Below are 17,683 nucleotides of genomic sequence, written 5' to 3'. Positions count from 1 at the left end.
CATAGCACTTAATAAATAATTCTGCTAAATGGTAGACCCCAACACCTTTCTTTGCAATTATTACCAACACTATCACATATAGCCTGACATGAAATTATTCCAACCCTTAATAGTATTAATCTGAAATTTTAAAAGCCAGTCTTGTTATTGAATTAAGAAAATATACAATGGCATGGGCTTCCCAGCTGGCACTAGTGGTAAAGAATTCGCCTGCCAATGCAGGAGACTAAAGAGACGTGGGTTCAGTCTCTGGGTTGAGAAGATCCCCTGGAGGAGGGAATGGCAATCCACTCCAGTATTCTTGCCCCGAGAATCCCATGGACAGAGGAGCCTAGTAGGCTACAAGTCTATAGGGTCGCAATGGACAGGGAGGCCTGGCGTGCTGCGATTCATGGGGTCGCAAAGAGTCGGACACGACTGAGCGACTGATCTGATCTGATCTGATCTGAAGTGACTTAGCACGCACGCTCAACGGCATCTGTACTAAAAGTGAAAAATCATTACTGTAACAGAACAAGGTCAAAATTAAGTGAGCTGTTCCCTTTAAATGGTACCTTAACTCTAGTATTCAAATACACAATATATTGCAGTTTCCAGCTGATCCCTCAAATCTCCTTACAAGAAGAGAGGTTTACAATTATGTAAAGTTTAAAAATAAAATAAAATTAAAAAAAAAAAAAAAGAAGAGAGGTTTATAATTCAAATAGTATAGGAAGAGGAAATCTAATTTTGACCTTCAGTCAAATTGATGCCAAAAGGAGTTTATGGTTTTCTTTATAAGCTGTAATTGCAAATACAGTTTCCTTCATCTTAAAAACTATTCCACCCTGAAATTTTCAAACAAAAATAGTTTGCAGAAACATTGGCAAAAGACGTCTTCAAAGGAAACTAGTTTGAATTAGAAAGAGAAAGAGGAGCGGGATGGTGGATATTTTTAAAGGGATTATGTTTTCAATATTTTGGGCACTCTAATTCCTGTTGCTTTTTTAAAAAAGCATTTCTCATTTAAAATTATAAGTAGATTAGTAATTTAAGTGTGCTTAATTTGTAAATAAGGTAAAAATAATATGAATGTGTATAACTTTAAGAGAAAAACATTATAAGAATCTTTTCTTGAAATATTAAATAGAAGCAAAATTAGCATTAGTAATGATTTGATACTAATGATAAGCACAATGACAATTGTCATAAGAAACTAAAATATGTGGGACCATATTATGGCATTAATTAAGATATAGAAATGGTTTGAAATTCATTTACCAAAAATATTTTGACTAGTTATTTTAATCAAAATACTTGATAATATAGCATCATGTATAATGACAATAAATAATGTTAGTTTCCCCAGCACTGCTTATCATCATGTGTCTATAGGTTAAATTTAAAACCATGCCTGACTTTGAGATTAACTGACTCACTCATCACCTTTGCTACAACTGTTGCCTAATGCTCAACATAAATCAGGTCAGGATTCTGGTTTCACCAAGTTAGTACCTTATTTCAGTAGGTTAGGGTTTAGGGTAGGAAATTAGCATTAAATAGAAATGTTATCCCTTCTTACTTCTTATTGTGGCAGGTTCCAAGTCCTTAACTGATCTTAGTTCTCGTAAATATGTAACTTTTCTGTATGTATGTATATTCTTTAAAAATTCTCACATTCCAAGTACTTTTTATTCCAGTGAATATCGGACATGGATTTTCATTACCAAAACCATGTTTGAACAAGGTAGCACAACGGAACCCACCAAATATGTATCAGATATTCTGAGTTTGGGCTTCTCAGGTGGCTCAGTGGTAAAGAATTCACCTGCCAATGCAGGAGACTCGGGTTCGATCCCTGGGTCCGGAAGATCCCCTGGAGGAGAAAATGGCAACCTACTCCAGTATTCTTGCCTGGGAAATCCCATGGAAAGAGGAGACTGGTGAGCTACAGTCCATGGGGTCGCAGAGAGCTGGACATAATTTACTGACTGAACACACACGCACAGGCATGTTGTTAGTTACCTGTACTACCTTAATTCTGAATTACCTGCAGGGATAGTTTCAGTAAGCAGGAGATATCAGAATCTTTGATAGTACCTAAATATTGGACTTAAGTAGTTCATGTACTCTACCAAACAGTCATCCTCATGTTAAAGAGAAAGTTCAGGAGTTCTTGTTTCTAGAAAGAAATAATTAAATACAATAAAAAAAACAAAACAAACAAAAAAAAAAACTGGAAAACCTATCTAGAAGCATCATGTCTTGCCAGGAATGGCTTCTGTGTTGGATCAGGCTGAAGTAGGTTTAGAAAGATAAAGCCATTTCCCTCAACAATAGCTTTCCCCAACCCCCCCCCCCCCCGCCAAAGTTCTGCCAGATTAACCAAACCAAAATAAACTAAATAAAAACAAGCAGAAAATAAAGATAGAAGTGGATTTCATAATCATTAAAATGATAATGGGCATGGTAAATATCCCAGAAAACAATATACCATGTGGTGAGATCCAGACTCATTTTCTTTGTGGAAAACTTAGCATCTCAAGGAAGATATGTTCTGTAGGTCCTCTTCAGGAAAAGACTGTTTAAAAAATATGTGATCTATAGAAAGGTTCAGAAATTTGAAACCTAGATTTTTGAATAGTTAGAAGTAGGTGCTATCCTATGAAATTTGAAGAAAATATTTATAAGTAAAATGTAAATATATAACACATCTATGGAGATGTGTTATATATCAAAAATAAATAGTATTAAGCTTTAAATGTAAAGTCCACATCTTCTAAAAGTCCACATCTTCTACCTTTGGTGACTAGAAGGAGAAGTTAGAGATGGTCTTGTTAGATCCCTAAGCAGTGCCAGGCAACACTATTCAAATCATCCCTCAGTACCATTACCAGAAAGAGAATATGGAGGCGAGGTTGTACTCGTACCCAATAGGATAATTCATAGAATCTTAACCTGTCAGGCTGGAAATGACAATACAGAACACCTTGTCCAGCTCTTTCAACTTACAGATATGGAAACCCAGGTGCAGAAAATCTGAGTCATTTGTCTAATTCATACCATTGGTGGCAGGAGGGAATAAAACTATGGCTACTTGATCTCTGGTCTGCAGTTTGTTCCACTATGCAATACTGACTAATCTCTGTATCCACTCAAAGCCAAAAATGTGTTATTCATAGCCTTGGCTCCCTACTTACAGAGATAATGTGGGTTAAAGAGAGCTAAATGCCACTGCAATTATTGTCGTTGTGGTTGTTAGATTTCACTTCCTGATCCACCTGCTGGGGCTCTATTTTAAGCTACACAGATAGGCAAAGCAGTCCACTGTCCTGAACGATAAAATAATTACTTTGGGATCAAAACAATTATGTGAAATTTCCTGCAGGAAAATTTCTTCCCTTTTTAACACCTTGCCTTCTCCCATTTCCCAAAGTAATAATACCTTCTCTTAGGAAGAAAGGAGCTTGGGTATCCAATTGTCCTAGGCTGAACCCCACTGACAATTCTTACATTTGAAGAGGTGAACAAAGGAGATGATCAAGTAATGGAATCTTTTAGTATATGGCTATGCTAAGTTTGTCTCATGGAGAAGAGAAGAAGATTGTGTATTGGGATGGGAAAAATGAATAAGAATTATAGACTATTAAACATTTTGTCTATAAAATTAGATTTTAATTACATCTGTTAGCAGAAATGCTTTTTCTACATCAATAATCCCATGTAGGTTCCCAGTAGTGCCCTTAGCATTTGATGTTCCTCATAGTTTGTGCTTGAATATTTTTTTTCAAGTCAGAGGAGAAAAATTCACACGTTTGAAAAAAAGGAAGAAACTTTAAGTCTATTGTGTCATCTTTTAATTTTACTTTCCTTTTAGATTTAGAATAGAGGCATATAAATACATATTTAGATCACATGCCCAATGACTTAGTATTATATCAACAATTTTCAGAGGCTGAAGCTGGATATCATCATAGAATAAACTTCTTGGATAGAAGAAATGGGAAGTATACTTGCAATTACCCTTTTACAATAAAAAAAACTCAGTAATAAAATTTTATAAATTTGATATGATACAGGAATAAATATTCATATCATCAATCTAGTCCCCATTTCTCCATTTAACAACTTAAAAGTTTTTTTGCTTTTTAACAAGATCATCTGCTTCCACAGTCTTCCCAAATTTTGTAACACTTTGCTCTTCCAGTACTTCCAGCATACAAGGAACTTTTAATTCCAGTTGTAGCTGTACATTCAAAGTTAATATTCAAATATAACCAGTATGTTAGAATGTCCTTCATTGTTGGCCTTATGCGCTCCTTTACTGACTGTACAGATGCAGATATGACGGTGATGACGTAGGTACATGGCTATTTGACTTTCCAAAAGCCGTAGGGCAGGATGTAATTGAAGCCAAAGAGAAATTTTGGCCAAATATCAAAAGTCGAAGTCAAATTTCAACTAAGTCCCTAATTCAGAGTTCAGTAGAGCATTTCAATGAGCAAAGAATGTCGGAAATTCTTAAAATAGTTTCTCTCTTTTCTTTTTCTCTTTATCTACAATATTTATAACTAGACATTTCAAACTGAAATCAATGAATTCCTTTAAAATCCACAAGATGGTGCTATGAAGCGGCATTTAGAAAAATTTTAAAAACCATATGCCTTCTAGGAGCAATTTTTAGGCAAGGCCAAATAAGTACCATTTAATAACATCCACTCTGATAATATACTGTTTTTATAAAAAGCAAAACCAGATCCATTGATATAAGAAAGGCGTACTTTTACTCCTCATATTGCTTTTTAATAATTTATCCCATAGATTATACTTCCGTTAACTCTGTTATTGATCTCAGGTTTTAAGGATATTTTGGAGAGGACTAAGAATTGAACTTGGATCTCAGCAGGGAGAAGTCTTAATAGGAAAAGTACTGGAATGAAACAGAGACCAGAGTTCTAATTTCTGCCTTCGACTTGAATTGCCACCTCTACTCCCGCTGTTCCTAACCAAAGGCACTTTTACCTTTGGCAGAGACTAGAGGCATTTTTCAGAGAAGGCAATGGCACCCCACTCCAGTACTCTTGCCTGGCAAATCCCATGGGCGGAGGAGTCTGGTAGGCTGCAGTCCATGGGGTTGAGAAGAGTCGGACACGACTGAGCGACTTCACTTTCACTTTTCACTTTCATTCATTGGAGAAGGAAATGGCAACCCACTCCAGTACTCTTGCCTGGAGAATCCCAGGGATGGGGGAGCCTGGTTGGCTTCCATCTATGGGATCGCACAGAGTCGGACACGACTAAAGCGACGCAGCAGCAGCAGCAGCAGCAGAGGCGTTTTTGATTGTCACAAGTTGAGGGGTTTGCTGCTGCTGGCATCTAGTGGGGAGAGGTCAAGGATGCTGCTAGACACTCTACAATGCACAGGACAACCTCCACAACAAAGAATTGTCCTCCCCTAAATATTGATAGTGCTAAGATTAAAAAAATGACCTATTTGTTCACTCCTTTGTTGGTTTGTCAGTTCATTCATCAAATAGTTCCTATATATGTTTATGCATAAATGGATAAATCTACCCATCAGTCCATTAATTCACTCTCCAACAAATTCTTACAAAGTGTCTACAACTCAAGACTGCACTGAACTCTAAGGATTAAAAAGACAAGAATTACCTTATTCCTGTTGAGTCTAACAGAAGAAGAGAGACACTTATGAAATAATATAAAAATAATATGTGATGAATATTTCAGTGGTAAGATGTTCTGAGAACACGGAAGAGTAGGATGAATTTTGGAGAAGATGGTAGAATTCAGGAAGGTGTCCTAGAGGTGGGGACTGTTTACTAGGTGGGTAGAGGGGGGCTCATAGAATAAAATTTTGAACAAAGCACAAGCAAAGCCAGAGACATACAGTAGTTCAAAGTGTGTTTTGGTGAACAGTATACTGTTGTGCTATGAGATTAGACTAAGGAGGAGGGTTAGGAAAAGGAAAGGGGAAAATCTGTTAAAAGTATATAGATGGGACCCCACTGAGAAGGGTCTTGGATTCCATCTTCCAAACACTGATTTTTTAAAATAGAAGACTGATGCTAGACATGGGCTTCTCTGGTGGCTCAGACAGTAAAGAATCTGCCTGCAATGCAGAAGACCTGGGTTAAATCCCTGAATCAGGAAGATACCCTAGTGAAGAGAATGGCTACCCACTTCAATATTCTTGCCTGGAAAATTCCATGGACAGAAGAGCCTACCGTGGGCTACAGTCCATGAGGTCACAAAGAGTCAGACATGACTGAGCAACTAACACACACACACACACACACACACAAGACATGTGGCAATCACTTAACTTTTTAAGGTCTGAGTTTCACATCCTTATAGAGTTTGATGAGATATATTTCAGGTTTATTTTTAGCTTTAACACTGTTTTCTAGTTATAAAGTCAATCCATTAGATGTATTAAATACTATATATTCTTTGATTTACATTACAACCATCAAAGTCACAATATCTGTAAAGAAAATACCACTTTTCATCTATAAAATTTGTATTATTATAGATATTTTAACTTCATTGTAATGAACAAAGTATAATATATTCCTATTAATGTATTTGGTGTTTAAGGCTGGACATATTTGAGAAGATCAAGTTATCTTGCAGAATATACAGTCTTCTGATTAGTTTATTCCTGTATCAGTAACTACTATAGGTTGACCCAGGATAAGCTTTTAAAATATCTTTTCTGTACACAGTCTTCTCTATTTGTACTTTTATCAATGTTTTAAACAATCTAATTAGATTGGAATAGTTAACATATGCTTTATACTTTGAATAGTTACTTCAAAAATGTTTTAGGGAAATGAAACATTGGGGTCTTTTAAAAATGTTTTTCCTTGAAGTATATAGTTAATTTGCAATGTTGTATTAGTTTCAGGTATATAGCAAAGTGATTCAGTTTTATATATGATATATATAAAAGAATATTTACATTCTTTTTCATATTTCTTTCCCATATAGGTAATTACAAAATATTGAGTATAGTTCCCCTATACTGTGCTATACTGTAGACCCCTGTTGTTCATCTGTTTTATATATAGTAGTATGTATATGTTCCTCTCAAATTCCTAATTTATCTCTTCTTCCCACCTTTCCCCTTTGGTAACTGTAAGTTTGTTTTGTATGTCTGTGAGTCTGTTTCTGTTCTGTAAATAAGTTTATTTATATCAATTTTCTTAGATTCCACATAGAATAATATCATATGATATTCGCCTTTCTCTGTTTGACTTACTTCAATGAGTATGATAATCTCTAGGTCCATTCATGTTGGCATAAAAAACACTGGGCTCTTTTCTGTGTCTTACATTAATACATGAAGAAAACTCAAAGATTAAGAATTATTTGAATTTCACTTGAGTAAATTAGTAGCTATCAAGTGGATATTTGATCTTGATTTACAAAATGTATTTTCATTATATATTTTTCACTTAATATTTTAACATTTGTAATTTAAATTCACCTTTAAAATATGAGTAGCTGAAACCGCTGCTACAGACCAGTTCTGTTGTCATTCAGAATTTAAGCCTATCGATCAAATGGCATAACATGAAATGAAAGAAAAAAATTGAAAGGGGGTTTTCAAAACAGAAAAATGGGCTCCATATATAAATAAAACACAGAAATCTCCTATGAGGAGCACTGCCATTCTTTTGCCCCAAATAGGGAAATGAAAATACTGATGTCAAAAGTGACAGAGGCACCGAGAAGGGCTGGGCGGTATTACAGTCTCCTGAACCCGTTAGTGATACAGTATCTAAACCACTCTCATCCTTGCCTGTTGTCTGACTGTAACTGTCTACTCTATTTGATTGTATCTTTTTGAGTCTTTTTTTCTTCTTCCCCCGAATCTTTATCCTTCTGGTTTCTGTACCACATTTCCACAAGTATTAATTAAAACCCTTGATGGATCATTTCAGATTTGAATATCCATTCGTATTTATTTTCCTCCACAATCCAATAATTTTAAAAAGTAGTGTGGATTTTCTACAGTGCTTGTGTTTTGAGACAGTATCATGGATTCAATATAGAAAGTTAATCATCAAAAGATGAGAACTTTGTATGATGTTACAAAAAGCGTTTCAAATCCCAGAAAAGTAGTTGAACTAGTCAGTTGTTTTCAAAGGCACCTTAGAGTTCAGAGGGCCCATGGAAGCAGCAGTTAGGGGGTTAAAGTGCAGGACTGCAGGGACACCCCCACTGCCTAGCCTAACCCTACTTTATCACAAACTCTGCTTCCAACCCTACTGCCTATTTGTTCCAGGTCCAACATTGTTTGAACAAACAATGAAATTCTTACAAGAATTTCTAAGGTCCCTTCTGACCTTAGATTCTATGAGTTTTTATTTTCAAATCATTTTTAAAAACGCAGAACTTCACGTAAGATTTCAATAATAACTGAGAGGCACAAGGTAGGATAAAGAAAATATTAAAAATAAGAATACCAAAAATTTTTAACTTTTCCAATTCTTCCTCTGAAATTAGACATTTTCTATTTAAATGTAATGAAAAGGCATGATTTTAAAAGGTTAAATCCTTTCAAACACTGAACCAGACAGTAAAAGACAAATCAGCGGTACAAATCCAGAACATTCAAAATCCCTTGCACCTTCAGTTTGAATTCCCTGCAGAGACAGACCTTGCAGATCTGCCCAAGAACAGGAGAACTGGTTCTCTTCTTTTCAGAGCAAGGGATGGCTCTGAACACAAATGGGAATTAGGGCCCGCAGACATCACAGGATGCTTCTGCTCAGACTCCAGTGCACGCGAGAGGTTATCTTGTTGGTATCAGTAAGAGCTGGCATTCACTTGCATGTACCTAAGACATTAAACAACAATAACACAAAAGTGCCTACAAGTGCACAGAGCATGACAACACCACTGGACTGGCTGTCACAAGGTGTGTCATTTTCTTAATAAAGTTGGCAGTCATCACCTACTAGTTGGATTTCTTAAGTAGATACCGATTAAACCTCATAATGCATCAAAAATTCATGTTTTTTGAGGAAATGTTTTTAGAGGAAATGTTTCTAAACATTCTCAGCATTTTTGTGGATAAAATAAGATACATTTTATGAATTAATGTTCGTCTCATAAATTAAGACAAATTTTCAGCAAAAACTCAAAGTCAATTTAGGGATTGCTCTTCCTCTGCAGTATAAACAATAGGTTGTTTTTTTTTTTTTTTTTTTTAAACACAACAACAGCTTTGGAGAGAGGCTCTAGGAGACACTTTTTTCCATTTGACACCTAGGCTGCATAATGAAGGAATGCATAAAGAAATGACCATGTGGAAGGCAGGAAAGGAAAGGAATGAATTAAAGGATGAATAGATCATAGACTTACTTTTTTTTTGGCTAGTTACAGGAGATATTCCAGCTATGAAGGAATAGAATGCATAACAAGGGATTCCAACTTAAGCTAATAACTATGCTTACATTGTAGTCTGCTGGTCTTTCATAACAAAGAGATCTGTCAACTAAAGAAGAAGAATCCAGTCCATGTTGTGTAAAGGGAACAGTATTTCCCAAATATTAATAAAGATGAAAACTTGTTAATTCTGGCAATTTCTCTGTATTTTTTTTCCTCCTTCATTAAGACAAAAATGGCCAGAGATCCATTTCCCATAATTAAAGGTAAAAATGTAAGGCCAATGGAATTATTTCTCTTGTTTATTGTAACTTCTTTCCAGATATCAAGCTCCTTTTCTTTGTTTAAAATAAATGAATAGCACAGTTTCCCCATGCTAAATAAGGCAGCACTGAAGCCTATCTGCTAGTTAGAAAATGACTAATAGAACACATATTTCATAATATCACATTAAATTCAAATAATTTAATCCAAACAAGTAAATCTGCTTCTGCCCTTAACTTGTCCCAGAATGACAACTAAAGTCGCTCTTTTTTAATTCTTCATTTGTCAAACCACATTTATATGAAAGAAGAAACAAAATTCTTCTCAAGTTCCCAGAGGAGGGGAGAAGGCAGAATGAAATCTGACATAGTGCAAAAATATGGTGAAAGTGTAATCTTAGAAAAATTGCACAAGGAATTAGACTTCTTTTTTCCTCTTTTTTTTCTGTGCTGCTTGGGATCTTAGTACCCACCCCAAGAATCGAACTGTGCTCCCTGCTGTGGAAGCTCAGAGTTGTAACCGCTGGACTGTCTGTCTTTCCAAGAGAAATTTTCTACTCACATTTCCCTGAACACAGATGAATGCTAGAATATGAAAAGAGAAAATTATTCATTGTATTAATTAAAATGTTCTTTAAAACATTATTTCAAAATTCCACAGCACAATAGGAAGCTTTCTGATTATCATATTCTGAAATGTACCAGGTAAGTAGGTAGTGAAATGGATTGTTAGTAGAGTTGATTCTTTTGCTTGTCCTAATAAGGATTTGTCTTCAAATTGGCCAAGTCTCCTATACATGAAACTCTTGTGTGTGTGTTATGTGAGTTGCTCAGTCGTGTCTGACCCCCTGCGACCCCTTGGACTATAGCCCATCAGGGTCCTCTGTCCATGGAATTCTCCAGGCAAGAATAATGAAACTCTTGAACAAACTATAAATTATATGTATCTGCTCGCCTGGAAATTTCTACCCTTGATATTTTTGGTTTTGTTGCCCATTTCAGGGGCAGAAGAAAGGATGTAGGCAAGGCAGAGTGGCATAGTTTCTTTTCAATCCTACAATCAGAAATGGGCTGGCAAGAAGGGGAATACAACCACAGGGTGAGGTGAGTGTGAGTGAGCCGACAAGTGCAAAACAGGCTCCTGACGTTACTTAAAATTTTGATATTTTGTTCAGCACCGATTATTGTTTTGTATTGACTTCTTAAAGTATTGCATTACTGAAGTTTTTGGCACCACTTGTATTTTGCGCCTGAGCTGAATGGCTCCCTCACTCACCCTAGTCCCAGCCCCACTCAAGCAGCACTGGGCTCTGGATTCAAGTGGATCTGCGGAGCCCTGCCTGAACGCAGCCTCCCGCTTTGACCCACCGCAACTCTGATGGGCCAAGAAAAAGAACTGTTTTCTCTCTGCTTGCAAAAATGAAAATGAGAAAAGTGTCCTTTTGTCTCACAGGGAAGCTATGGGAGGGTTCGGAGGCAGTTGTCATTGATGGAAGTGACACTGGGACTTTGAGCTGTTCTCTCTTTCCAGTACTTACTTGTTTCTGGACAGAATCCACGATGAGCAAAACAACTAATGCCCAGAATGTGGATTTACAGCAGGAGAAATGAGGAATCAAAGTAACACATTCACCCAAAAAGTATGAAAATGTCCCTCCGAAGCATGCGAAGTTAAACAAAAATGAGGTGTTTAATAATATGTAATTGTAAATGTGACGTACACTCTTTTAAAACAGGGCAGAATTATATGTGATAAACTAACACCGAGGGTACTTTTCCATTCCTGAAGACAGCAAAAGACTTTCAATCTCAATGCTAAACTTCTCATCAGCCTTGCTGCTGTCTCCTTGTCTTTTTCAAAAAGGTATGTTTACAGTCCTCAGGCAGGGGCAGAGGCTGCCCCCCTTCTAAAAGAACCCCGGGCCCTGCTTTCTCTCCATTGTGTTTGACATGAATAGAGTGGAGAAAATAACAAGGTTTACTGAGTAACTCCTCTGTGTTGATGCTTAGAGAGGCCTTATCTTACTTGATGCCCCAGCAGTTCTGGAAGCAAGAGTGATTCTCACAAAGAGGATTAGGAGATATGGCGAGAAAGATTTAGTCCTGGCAGATGCTACAGCTATAACACATGAAGCCCCTGTCTTCTCTGGAGATCCCTCCAGAAGACTAGATGTAATGTTACTAGAAGACTAGAAGACTAGATGTAATGTTACTACTCTGTCTTTTGTTTCAGCAAATTATCTCATGGGATTGTTGGAAAGGTGAAAAATAAGGGCTTCACTTCTATTGTCCTCCATGGAAAGAAACTTTAGATACTTAGGTGCTTTTTGGAAACTGGAAGTTAAAGCTATGGGCAATAAGAATTTCTGAAAAGAAGAGAAAGGTAGGGATGTTGATCTGGTTAAAGAGCTCTCAAAATTATCTGCTGACATTAGATAACAGACATTAACATGCATATAAATCTATTTTATACATTTTCTATGCAGATTCAATAGGAAAAAAACCCTCAAATATATATTTAATTCCTTAGGGTCCCAAGGCGCTTTGAGGATTTAAACTGATAAACCAACCTCAAAGGGACTGATTCTTGCAACTAAAACACAGACACCTCTGGGGTGAAATGTGGCAACAGTTTGACAGGCATAGCAGTAGCTTAGGCCAGAAAGGATTTATCCAATTAAAATTATGGGATGAATTTTGGCTGGCAGAATGTAATTACCAGCCTTGGAAAGGATCCAGGATCCTGAGGTTAACACCCCTCCTCTTGCCAACAACCCTCCTACCTGCCAACACTCTGAGATGGAGAAGGCTGGATCTGACACAATCGCACATAATACTGTTGTGACATCTAAGTACAATGATGATGATGTGAGAAGCATCATGAACCTGATTTTTTTTAACACTCATTATGTTACTTATTTTTATGCCACATTAGGCTAGAAACCAAATGTCCACATAAATGTTAATTTCCTCAAATCTGTGTTTAAAAAGTATAATTAGAAAATAAAAAATAGATTTAAAAATTAATGTATTCCGCCCAAGTAGTTATTTAGTGATTATTTCACTTCAGGAACAAAATTGGATCAAAATGGTGACATTTAATCCTTGTTACATTAAAAAGAAAAAAAGCAGGTCCTGATTTTTTTTTTTTTTTAAGAGAAATGTATTCTCAAGGTTCACTGGCCTAGAAAAAAGGGAAATGCTTAATGCCTGGTTCCTACTCGTAATTTTGACTAAACGGGTATATGCTTTTGTCTTGGTCCAGATTATATGCACAGTCGCTCGCGGACAGTGTTTCTCAGGAGGGAATTTATCGGGGGGGGGGGGGGGTGCCGGGCGAGGCGGGGGGGGGGGGGGGCGGGAACGTGTGTTTCTGTGTAAATAGAGAAAAGAGCCCCCTGCTGGTGTACGATCAATAAGTAATGACCTCATCATTAGATTCTAATTCCCTTTTAAAAAGTCATTCATTTACAAGAAAACCGTGGAGAGTTCCAAGTTAAAGCAGGCGGGGTGGGAAGTCACTTCTAGAAGAAAGGTTAAGCTCTCCCGGACGCAGCACGCTGTCGGGTCGGGTAGAGTCAGAAAGGAAGCTCAGAGCCCCGCCAGCGGGCTGTGGGACTGGAGCGCGCCCGGGAGGCGGGGCTGGCGGCGGAAACGGCGCACTGGTCACGCGCGGCGACTGGGGCTCGGCGCCGTCCTACCCCGCCGCCATCCGCGCGCGCAGGTGGGTTCCGCGCAAACCGCGGAGCGGCCGAGGTGGCTGCAAGCTCGAGGCGGGCCGCCGGAGGCGCGGCCGGAGGCCGCCCCTGGCTCCCGGCCCCGCCTGCCGCGGACGCTCCCCTTGCTGGTTTTCCCCGGGGGCCCACAGCGAGTCCCTAGGTTTTACCCCTCGGCCCACCCTTCGTCTCACGTGGCTCTGGGCCACTCCACGCTAGAACCCGCGCGGAGCCGCACAGGGAGTGCTAGTGGCGGCGTCTGCCCCACACTGCGCTGTGCCTCCTGGACGAGCCTCTGCGGCCCTAAATGTGCTAACGGTGGTGCGTGCGCCGGACGCAGGTGATGTGGCAGAGCGTTGGGGACTGCTCTGCCCCGCACAGGTCCATCCAGTTCCTCTGAGGGAGGCAGGTTTGGGTCTCTAGCCGGAAGTAATCACAAAGGTGATCGAAGGGGTGGGCGAATTACGATCATCCTATCAAACCACAAGTGTTTGGGGTCTTGCTCGGGGTCAAATTCTTAGAGGAGGAGGAGGAAGAAGAGAAAAACTTGCCCTTTTTACTAATAAGCCTGAGTGCTTGCCAAAAGCCTGATATTGCCGCTAATTTCAGCTTTTGCAATGAAGGTAGATTTTTCTAACACCATCTTTGTGTGATTTAGCTGTCCACAGAGAATCAAAATGTGGAATGAGAGGATGAAACTAATCCTTTCTTTTGCACTGTTAGGGGTTGCCATAAACACCATTTGTTAAAAAGCATAATTATGTTGGGAAAGTGCCTGATGAGACAATTAAGCTACATAAACACACTGAAAACAAATGAAAGCCAGAAGACGCCCACACCCCTTGTGTAAAGCAATTTTTTGTTTACATAAAAACGAGAAGAGGTCTGAGCTGCTCTATTGCAACAGTGTTATTAATGTCTACAGAATCCTAATGACCCTATTTTTTCTGAATTTTCAATTGTGAGATGATGGTCACAATGTGAAAACTTGAAACTAATGGTGAAGCCCTGTTATCTCCTCTTAGGTTAAAATGATCAGGCCAACGAACAGTCCTAGTGAACAGAAGCCATTGGATTTATACACGGAGAACACTATTAATTACACCACAGCATGTTAGCTTTAACTTATGAGCTTATTGTGTGTCTCAGAGTTGTACACCATTCTCTGCAGTATCCCTCACAGGGAGGACTTTACCTGTCACAAAATGTTCCACAGTAAAATTTACTGAATGAGTTCATGAGGGCCACGTTCACTTTTAGCTATATTTAAAAGAGGTGGAAATACGATGACCTGATCTTTAAAAAGGGGAATTTTTTGTTTTGCAATATTTAAACTTAATTTCATAATATCATTTGAAGTTTGGAAAGATAACTAGTTGAGAATACCATTCTGGGGTACTGAAGAAAGTCAAAGCAACCTCCAAAACTTGTATGATGATTCCATTTTCAAAGAAATCAGTCACATTTTTGGCTGATTATTGAGTAACATATCCGAGTACTCCATGTCAGCTTTCAGTTCAATGTACAAAGTCCTGTGAAAGATTTTAAACTGGTTTAGGGACTATGGAGATCAAAGTACAAGAGGAACTTAGTCAAATAGTTGTCATTTAAAACCTCCAAGTGAATTTCCTTTATTTGTTCATGTACTATCCATGGCATGGCTGGTGGAGGTACTCTTTCTGTCAGAATAGTGTTTGTAAGAATCAGCATATTAAGTAATGTCTTGTTTCTCTTTTCTGTATTTCCTCAGTAATCTTATTTAACAAAAGTATCATACTTCCTCAAAAACAGGATTAAACTATAGAAGGCAATATTTAAAAGAGAGTGACATACTTTAATGAAAAAGTTTCCCGTGACAGAATTCAGACTGAGTACTTGATGAATATTTCTAGTGTGTTACTGTCTTCACATGTTCATATGTGCATGACCACATGTGCATGGTTTTTTGGCTGAGTTGATGTGAGATATTATCCTTTATGTGTTACCTATGAATGAAATAGTAAAGTATTCATGTTATGGCTACCTGGTTTCCAAACAGCTATGACTTTTTAAATGTTTAATGAATGTGAAAATATGAATAAACTGTAGAAACCAAAATGAAGACTCGTTTTTCTCCTTTTCTAGAAGAAAATCACCATGTCTTCTTGTCGAGTGGGGCTCCGTTTGGCTGCCTGTTTATTAAACATTTCAGAAGCCAGAAAAAAGTGCATTGTTGAGAACATAGCGAAAGCTGCTCTTCTTGAAAGAAATGGTAGGAACAACAGGCAATAGATGTGAATATGTAGTGTTTTGATAATAAGAATAATTTTTTTATTCTGCTGACAGTGTCCATGGTACATACTTCTCCTTTCTTCCTGAATTTTCTCCCTGTTCTTGGGCTATCATAGCTTGGCTCCAGAATGCTGAGATAGATCACTTACTCAGATGTACACATACACTGTCTTCCAAATGCCTGCATACCATCCACAAGCATATTTCTTCACATTGGAGAGGGTGTCTGAAATGCACATTGTTCAGGATATTGACAGGACTCCTGAAGAGGATATATTTACATACAGGTTTAATGTTTCCCTCATGGGCCATGTGTATGATCAGTAATAGAATGAGCATAATTCATTATGCTTTTTATTCAGCAGGTTAAATAAAAAATAAACTTGTCACATACCAAGTACTTTTCAAAAGCACTCCTGCCAGCAAAGCCCAGGCTGTCATTACAGCATTAATATTTCTACTCCATTTTCTCCATATAAAGACTCTTAGGCATTTAAGTGATGTGTGTAAGATCATTCAGCCATTCAGATTCAGAAGACTGAAACTCAAGTCTCCTTTAACCCCTGGACCAGTATTTACTATTAGAGATGCTACTCTTTCTCTCTTTTCTTAACCTTTGTTAAAATGTTCATGTGATGACATATAGTTCTAAATATTATTTGTTTTTACTTTCACACTTACACAAAACACAGTGTATTTACAGGTTTACCATCACTTAAATACAAAAGCTTTGTTATTAAATCAACAGCTTTTTCGGCAACAGGTGAGTATTAGGGTCATAGCCCTGAAGCATTTGAAACAGTCTATTTTAATTTCTGGTTGTCATTTTTTATTTGGTTATTGCTTTTCATGAGAGAGAGGTGCTTTTCCTGGGCCTGTTTCTAACACTGAGCACATTTAAGTTACCATCTAGCAACTTTGGGGGGCTAGGAATGTCTGTGAAAATTCCTGATAATTGCTGATAGGAAAACTCCTCTGGAGCCAGCATGCAGCTGTGCTTTTGCATTCTCTTTGTGGGAAGAGCCAGCTTGGGCCCCACATTGTGAGATAGTACATCTAATGGGATTGGGTGAATGTGCAGAGACACATTCTGTGATTAAGTGACTGGGCAGAGACATTTGTGGAAGTCACACACTGATGGACACCTGGGTCTCAACTCACAGTTTTTATCAGCTTATTAGTGGCAGCAGCTCAAATGGAATTATAGCTATTATACTCTATTACAAATACCAAACAATTTACTTCTGCTGAGATTCATACTGACAGCTCCTCCTGCCAGAAGTAATTTTTTTTTTCTATATGCATGCTTAAGAAATTGCAGGAGAGAGTGTTTCATTCTTTCAGTATTTGAATCAATTGAATCATATGAAACTGAGAATAAAAGCTTTTCAGAAGAAGATTTCGGATGAAAAAAATAAAATTATCTCTTTTCGTCTAAAAGCTAAAGTATGTTGAAAAAAACACATAAAAAGGAGGTTGTATGATCTCGTTCCTGCTCTGTCTTTCATAGTTTTAAAAATGCAGGGAAGGTAGCACTAGTTAAGAAAATGACCTGCTGTTTTACAGATACTTTAAAGGCATTTATTTTTAAGTGAGTGGAATCAAACTATATCACCTATATTTTTTCCAATTAAGCAATGTGAAAACATTTAAATAGTCTGAATGGTCTTACGTAAAGAAAGCTGAGTTATAAATTTTAGACCTACACCAGGGTAGGTCTCTGTAGATGCTCATTTGGTTATGAGTGAGTGACATAAGTTTATCTTTTCACATTATTAAAATTAATAGCATAGGGCTGCTTTAAGCTCTGTAGTTCCGTATGTAACTTATTTTCCCTCTCCTTGAAAAGATTAATTGTTAAGCTGCCAGGGGACAGAGCGACAAAGGTATAATGGCATAGTGAAAGGCTTAATTACCGCCTGAAAACTTTTGTCCTTCACTTTGAATTTGCTTTTGTAGGCGTATGAGGAACTTTTAAGGAGCTTGAGCAAGGCTTGTAAACTTCAAAAATAACTACGGGGTTATGGGTGGTCACCA

At 37.8% G+C, this 17,683-nt stretch overlaps 1 protein-coding gene across 4 annotated transcripts in view; it reads left to right on the top strand.

The window, feature by feature from the left end:
• FTCDNL1 (formiminotransferase cyclodeaminase N-terminal like) overlaps positions 1-17,683 on the top strand; it is an 88,097-nt gene that overhangs the window by 32,863 nt on the left and 37,551 nt on the right. For 2 of the 4 annotated variants that reach the window (XM_061380995.1, XM_061380976.1), the window contains exon 3: positions 15,500-15,626. In XM_061380995.1, the coding sequence (XP_061236979.1) occupies positions 15,512-15,626 (115 nt within the window). In that variant the 5' untranslated portion in view covers positions 15,500-15,511. Of the gene's footprint in view, positions 1-13,052; positions 13,716-15,499; positions 15,627-17,683 lie in introns of those variants that run through there. The other 2 variants (XM_061380967.1, XM_061380985.1) reach the window with 2 other exon arrangements.

Source organism: Bos javanicus, chromosome 2 (genome assembly GCF_032452875.1).
Source record: "Bos javanicus breed banteng chromosome 2, ARS-OSU_banteng_1.0, whole genome shotgun sequence".
Classification (NCBI taxonomy): Eukaryota; Metazoa; Chordata; class Mammalia; order Artiodactyla; family Bovidae; genus Bos; species Bos javanicus.
Note: the sequence above shows the minus strand (reverse complement) of the source record. Positions and strands in the feature narration are given on the sequence as shown.